We start from the raw sequence: 7,281 nt of genomic DNA, 5'->3' as shown, positions 1-7,281 counted from the left end.
TCTATAGTTGGAAATGAAGCCTAGAGCCTATTGATCCATAGTTGGAAATGAAGCCTGGAGCCTATTGATCTATAGTTGGAAATGAAGCCTGGAGCCTATTGATCCGTAGTTGGAAATGAAGCCTAGAGCCTATTGATCCATAGTTGGAAATGAAGCCTGGAGCCTATTGATCTATAGTTGGAAATGAAGCCTGGAGCCTTTTGATCCATAGTTGGAAATGAAGCCTAGAGCCTATTGATCTATAGTTGGAAATGAAGCCTAGAGCCTATTGATCTATGTGAAACTGTTTCATGGAACAGCTGTGACAGCTGGTACAAAAAGATCCGACTGGTGGGGTCTATGAGGGAGTTGTTAAACCCTACTCTCTATTAGGTTGACCTAGTAAATGGGCTCATGCTAATCTAAAATATATTTTTTACCCCCATGTTCAAAGTAGCCCAATGCTAAGGTATATCGCAGGGTGGTATAAGGAGGGGCACGAAACACAAACACACAAGGCGGAGTTACAGAATTCACCAAGTGTCTGCACGGTCTTTCTCTCTCTCTCTCTCTCTGCTTAGTTGAAAAGTGGGGAGGGTAGGTTAACTTGTAAATGAAGTGGTCGAATACGTGACCGAAATCTCAACAAGACCACCCAATCTGCAAATATGTAACGGCCGGACTAAACCTTGGATAATATTTCCGAATGGAAAACATGAAATTCCCTATAAGAAGCACAAAGAAGCTGTGTTTTTACGCGGCGTTGTTGGTGTCGCTTACGAGCGACCTGGCAATGGGAGGTAAGATCTCTGATAATTCGATTTCCCCCCACCGAGGATCAGAGATGGTTTGCAATCTGTATACATTGTGTTTTAGGTGGTGTGTATATATGTGTTTGACACTGTAATTCACGAATGTGTGTTTAAGCGTTATCACGTTCAACTTTGACGGTGTTTTGGCTAAGTGCGAGAAAATAACTCAGTTGGGCTTTGGTCCTGAGCTCACTTGATACTTCGAATAAAATCTAATTCAAATCAAGACTTATAATTACAGTTTGATAATGGCGATACCAGACTTGATTCTATGTGTCTTACAATGACAGCTTAATATTGAGTTATACAGATATAATAGCACAAGTTATACGCGTGATGAAGAAATCGATTATATCCAGCATTTCAACAATTCAATTATTAAGTAAAAACCAAAGGTATCACTTTCAGAATAGAAAACTGCCCTGAGGGTTGTCCATGGCTACACACACATTAATTATTTTATAAAGGAAACATTGTCCGCATTTTATATACTGTACTGCACAGCGAAGACACATTGTATAACACAGAATCATCAGAATGAATCCGAACTCTTGAACTGAAAACATCCAAAAATTACATTACTGAAAATGAAATGAACCCAGAGAAATAGACAGAAATAGATAGTAGGGGCATTGCATCCCAAAGGTGAATCACCGTATTCCCTATACTGTAGTGCACTAACTTTTGACTATAGCCCTATGGGTAGTGCACTACATAGGGAATAGGGTGCCATTTGGGAGGTTCACCCTGGTCTGACTGGAATAAAGGGCCCATGAAAAGTAATTAGTGACATCTTTGATTTAGTTCTCTATGATTACACATACGCTAATACATAAAAGCTTTTTCTAGTTAAAGCAAACATTCATTAGGCGGCTGTATCATTTATTTAGTCAATGGGAATGGGAGTAATCAAGATGAAGAGTTTTTTTCACATTTGTGTTTTTTTTTTCATCAGAAATGATTGCTTATGAGTACCATCGTGTGTGTGTGTGTGTGTGTGTGTGTGTGTGTGTGTGTGTGTGTGTGTGTGTGTGTGTGTGTGTGTGTGTGTGTGTGTATGTGTCTGTGTGTGTGTGTGTGTGTGTGTGTGTGTGTGTGTGTGTCTGTGTGTGTGTGTGTGTGTGTGTGTGTGTGTGTGTGTGTGTGTGTGTGTGTGTGTGTGTGTGTGTGTGTGTGTGTGTGTGTGTATGTGAAATAGTAATGTTGTCAGATGTTTAATTCATAGATTTTAGCTCTGTATTTATAATGTGTTTTTGTTTTTCTAAATGTAAATATTATCCATTATTTAACTCGGATGGAATATTCGTACCCTGTATATTTGACTGTGATATGTGGTTGTCTCACTAAACTAGTTTAAGATTCATGCGCTTACTGTAAATCACTCTGGATAAGAGCATCTGCTAAATTACTCAAATGTTTAATGTACTTCTTTTTTTTTTTTACATACAAATGTCATATTACTGTATAGAATATTTTAAAGTATTGATGTCACAAATGTACAATTTTAAAAATGTCTTTAGAAAAAATGTAGTTATTTGTTACATTAGACTGTGTAAAACCTAGTAGTACTACTGATTTCTCTGAGAGTGAGGCAGATATATATTATTACTGTGTAAAACCTAGCAGTACTACTGATTTCTCTGAGAGTGAGGCAGATATATATTATTACTGTGTAAAACCTAGCAGTACTACTGATTTCTCTGAGGGTGAGACAGATATATATATATATATTATTACTGTGTAAAACCTAGCAGTACTACTGATTTCTCTGAGAGTGAGACAGATATATATTATTACTGTGTAAAACCTAGCAGTACTACTGATTTCTCTGAGAGTGAGGAGGATATTTTTATTTTACCTTTATTTAACTAGGCAAGTCAGTTAAGAACAAATTCTTATTTTCAATGACGGCCTAGGAACAGTGGGTTAACTGGCTGTTCAGGGGCAGAACGACAGACCTTGTCTGCTCTGGGGTTTGAACTTGCAACCTTCCGGTTACTAGTCCAACGCTCTAACCACTAGGCTACCCTGCCGCCCCATATATATTATTACTGTGTAAAACCTAGCAGTACTACTGATTTCTCTGAGAGTGAGGTGGATATTTAGCATTTAGCAGATAAACATGATTATTTATCTCTCTGAAATGAAACCATGAAGTGATAGATTTTAAACAAATACATGTCTATCATTCAACAACCCCATGCCCTGATTATTAGATCATGAAAAAACACACCAATCTTTTTTCATACTTTCTTTAAACATTAAAAGCTCATTTTATCAAATTTTCTAATTCTGAAAATGGATATATAACGTTTTGGAAAGAAACTTCGTATATTTATTTACAGTTGAATGATTAATACAATCTGAATGAACATCGGTAATTGTCAGCATCATTTAGGAGCATGATGGTAATTTGTATTTTTTGGATTTTGAATGAGATGTTTAGCACATCTTTAGCCTGGCTCAAATGATGATTCATTAGCGTGGCTTCATATTCTTAAGATATCGTTCCGGCTCTATATTATATAGAGGGTTTGTGTATGAAACATGGAATATAGAAAAACAACAGCAGAAAGGAACATTCCAAGGGGCCAGTTTCCCAGACACAGTGATAGTTGGAAAATAAAGCACACACAAAAAATAAAAATGCATTGACTTGCATTTGATTTGTGACAACAACAAAAAAAATGCTAAAAAGTTAGTGTTTGAAGCAGTGGCCAAGTGAACAAAATCAAAAGCATGGGATTGCTGTTATAACTTTACACTTTAAAAAAACTTTGCACTGTTAGAAAAAAGGGTTCTAAAAGGGTTCTTCAGCTGTCCCTCTGCGGGAAAGGGTTCTTTATGGGTTCTATATCGAACCCAATGGGGATCAATCTGGAAGCAAAAAGGGTTCTACCTGGAAGCAAAAAGGGTTCTACCTGGAACCAGATAGGGTTCTACCTGGAACTAAATAGGGTTCTACCTGGAACCAAATAGGGTTATACCTGGAACCAAATAGGGTTCTACCTGGAACCAAAAAGGGTTCTACCTGGAACCAAAAAGGGTTCTTCAAAGGGTTCTCCTATGGGGACAGCCAAAGAACCCATTTTGGTTCCTAGATAGCACCTTTTTCTTCTTCTATGAGTGTACAGTAGACTGCTGACAAGGTAAGGAAACCAACATTGAATGTTGTCTCCTTTAATCTTACTCCTGGACTAAAAAGCATGTAAATCTATGATGATACGCATTAGATCAGCCAAGGCACAAATTAACATAAATATGAACTATGGAACAAACCAAAAAAACACCAGGCTCTTTTGGCCTCAAATTACCACTAAAACTCTTGTATTTGAGGCTGCTAGACTGCCTACTGGCTTCTGTTCCTGATGAGATGCTCTGTGACATCCCTCTTAGCTCTTAGCTCAAACATTGGTTTTAGGCTCAATAATAAAATATTGAAAATAACTATACTGCACAAAAATATCAACGCAACATTTAAAGCATATGGTTACCATGTTTCATGTGCTGAAATAAAAGATTCCTGACATGTTTCCAGACACACGAAATAAAATGTTTGTACAAATTTGTTTACTTCCCTGTTAGTGAGCATCTAGCAGTACTACTGATTTCTCTGAGAGTGAGGCATCTTGTTCTTTGCCAAGATAATCCAACCACTCGACAGGTGTGGCATATCAAGAATCTGATTAAACAGCATGGGGCGGGGGGGTATTTTTGACTTTTATATTAACAGGGAAAACATATTACGACCTAGGTCTCTTTTACAAATGTGCCCTGAACAGTGGGGCAAGAAAAGTATTTAGTCAGACACCAATTGTGCAAGTTCTCCCACTTAAAAAGATGAGAGAGGCCTGTAATTTTCATCATAGGTACACTTCAACTATGACAGACAAAATTAGAAAAAGAAATCCAGAAAATCACATTTGTAAGATTTTTTATGAATTTATTTAAATTATGGTGGAAAATAAGTATTGCACTTGGTTTTAATTCAATAGTGGGCATAAACAAAGCTATTAGGTTTATGCAATATCAGTAAACATGACCAAATTAGGTTGTGTTGGAGTGTTTCCTATAAACAAAAGAACTCATCCCAATTCATTACATGTTCTGTGTATGAAGAGTCAAGCACACATATATATATATATATTTTTTTTAAGTGGCGTATAGGAAGTCATGTCACATGGAATGCAACGGGGCCCATGGCCGCGTTCAGCAGCCAAACATGGGCAAACTTTGCAGATAGAAATGCATACAAATAGAGCCATACATTGATTCCTTATTCTAAATGTCAGAGAGGCACGTTTTTTTTTCTTCTATCTAAACGTTCAAAATCTTTCCAAAACGTTCCCGCTGAACGTACCCCTGATAAAATGAGTGGCCAATTTGCAGAAGTGTTACCCCTGAAAAACGCGGGGTAACAAATCAAATGATTGTGAATAATGGTAATAATGTATTCTTGAAGGCAGAATCAGACGTATGGTGGGTATACTGTAGTGGGTATACTCCACTGTAGTGGGTATATTGTAGTGGGTATACTGTAGTGGGTATACTGTAGTGGGTATACTCCACTGTAGTGGGTATATTGTAGTGGGTATACTGTAGTGGGTATACTGTAGTGGGTATATTGTAGTGGGTATACTGTAGTGGGTATACTCCACTGTAGTGGGTATATTGTAGTGGGTATACTGTAGTGGGTATACTCCACTGTAGTGGGTATATTGTAGTGGGTATACTGCAGTGGGTATACTGCAGTGGGTATACTGTAGTGGGTATATTGTAGTGGGTATACTGTAGTGGGTATACTGTAGTGGGTATATTGTAGTGGGTATACTGCAGTGGGTATACTGCAGTGGGTATACTGTAGTGGGTATACTGTAGTGGGTATACTGTAGTGGGTATACTGCAGTGGGTATACTGTAGTGGGTATATTGTAGTGGGTATACTGTAGTGGGTATACTGTAGTGGGTATACTGCAGTGGGTATACTGTAGTGGGTATACTGCAGGGGGTATACTCCACTGTAGTGGGTATACTGTAGTGGGTATACTGTAGTGGGTATATTGTAGTGGGTATACTGTAGTGGGTATACTGCAGTGGGTATACTGTAGTGGGTGTACTGTAGTGGGTATACTGCAGTGGATATACTGTAGTGGGTATACTGCAGTGGGTATACTGTAGTGGGTATACTGCAATGGGTATATTGAAAATTGGGTATACTGTAGTGGGTATACTGCAATGGGTATATTGAAAATTGGGTATACTGTAGTGGGTATACTGCAATGGGTATATTGAAAATTGGGTATACTGCAATGGGTATATTGAAAATTGGGTATACTGTAGTGGGTATACTGCATTGGGTATATTGAAAATTGGGTATACTGTAGTGGGTATACTGTAGTGGGTATACTGCAATGGGTATATGGAAAATTGGGTATACTGTAGTTCCAAGCCAAACCGTTACACACAGCCTACGTTGTTGTCACCATATTAGCTAAAGTAAAGTCATAGTCAGCATAGCTAATATAACGAACGCGTTAGTAAACCTGCTACAATGATGCAATAACGTTCGTGTATAGTCAGTTACACCAGCAGGCCCCAGGTGGCAATACATTTGTAATACCAAAAGCTTAGCTTGACTGGGAAGAGTTCCAGTGTTGTGTTGGAAAGGCATAGCCAGCTAGCTAGCATAGCATCCCTCTGTTATAGCCCGCTAGCTAACATAGCATCCCTCTGTTATAGCCAGCTAGCTAACATAGCATCCCTCTGCTATAGCCCGCTAGCTAACATAGCATCCCTCTGTTATAGCCAGCTAGCTAACATAGCATCCCTCTGTTATAGCCAGCTAGCTAACATAGCATCCCTCTGTTATAGCCCGCTAGCTAATATAGCATCCCTCTGTTATAGCCAGCTAGCTAACATAGCATCCCTCTGTTATAGCCAGCTAGCTAACATAGCATCCCTTTGTTATAGCCAGCTAGCTAACATAACATCCCTCTGTTATAGCCATCTAGCTAATATAGCATCCCTATGTTATTGCCAGCTAGCTAACATAACATCCCTCTGTTATAGCCAGCTAGCTAACATAACATCCCTCTGTTATAGCCATCTAGCTAACATAACATCCCTCTGTTATAGCCATCTAGCTAACATAGCATCCCTCTGTTATAGCCAGCTAGCTAACATAGCATCCCATTGTTATAGCCAGCTAGCTAACATAGCATCCCTTTGTTATAGCCAGCTAGCTAATATAACATCCCTCTGTTATAGCCATCTAGCTAATATAGCATCCCTCTGTTATAGCCAGCTAGCTAACATAACATCCCTCTGTTATAGCCATCTAGCTAATATAGCATCCCTCTGTTATAGCCATCTAGCTAACATAACATCCCTCTGTTATAGCCATCTAGCTAACATAGCATCCCTCTGTTATAGCCAGCTAGCTAACATAGCATCCCTCTGTTATAGCCATCTAGCTAACATAGCATCCCTCT

At 38.7% G+C, this 7,281-nt stretch overlaps 1 protein-coding gene across 1 annotated transcript in view; it reads left to right on the top strand.

Moving 5' to 3' along the window:
- Positions 1-541: 541 nt before the first annotated feature.
- The window catches only part of cspg4ba (chondroitin sulfate proteoglycan 4ba), a 75,402-nt gene continuing 68,662 nt past the window's right edge, over positions 542-7,281 (top strand). Inside the window, exon 1 of the mRNA XM_031816614.1 lies at positions 542-779. Coding sequence (XP_031672474.1) covers positions 686-779 — 94 coding nt within the window. The 5' untranslated portion in view covers positions 542-685. The remainder of the gene's footprint in view (positions 780-7,281) is intronic.

Source organism: Oncorhynchus kisutch, linkage group LG3, assembly GCF_002021735.2.
Source record: "Oncorhynchus kisutch isolate 150728-3 linkage group LG3, Okis_V2, whole genome shotgun sequence".
NCBI classification, from domain to species: Eukaryota; Metazoa; Chordata; class Actinopteri; order Salmoniformes; family Salmonidae; genus Oncorhynchus; species Oncorhynchus kisutch.
The sequence above is the reverse complement of the archived record's forward strand: the minus strand, read 5'-3'. Positions and strand labels throughout refer to the sequence as shown.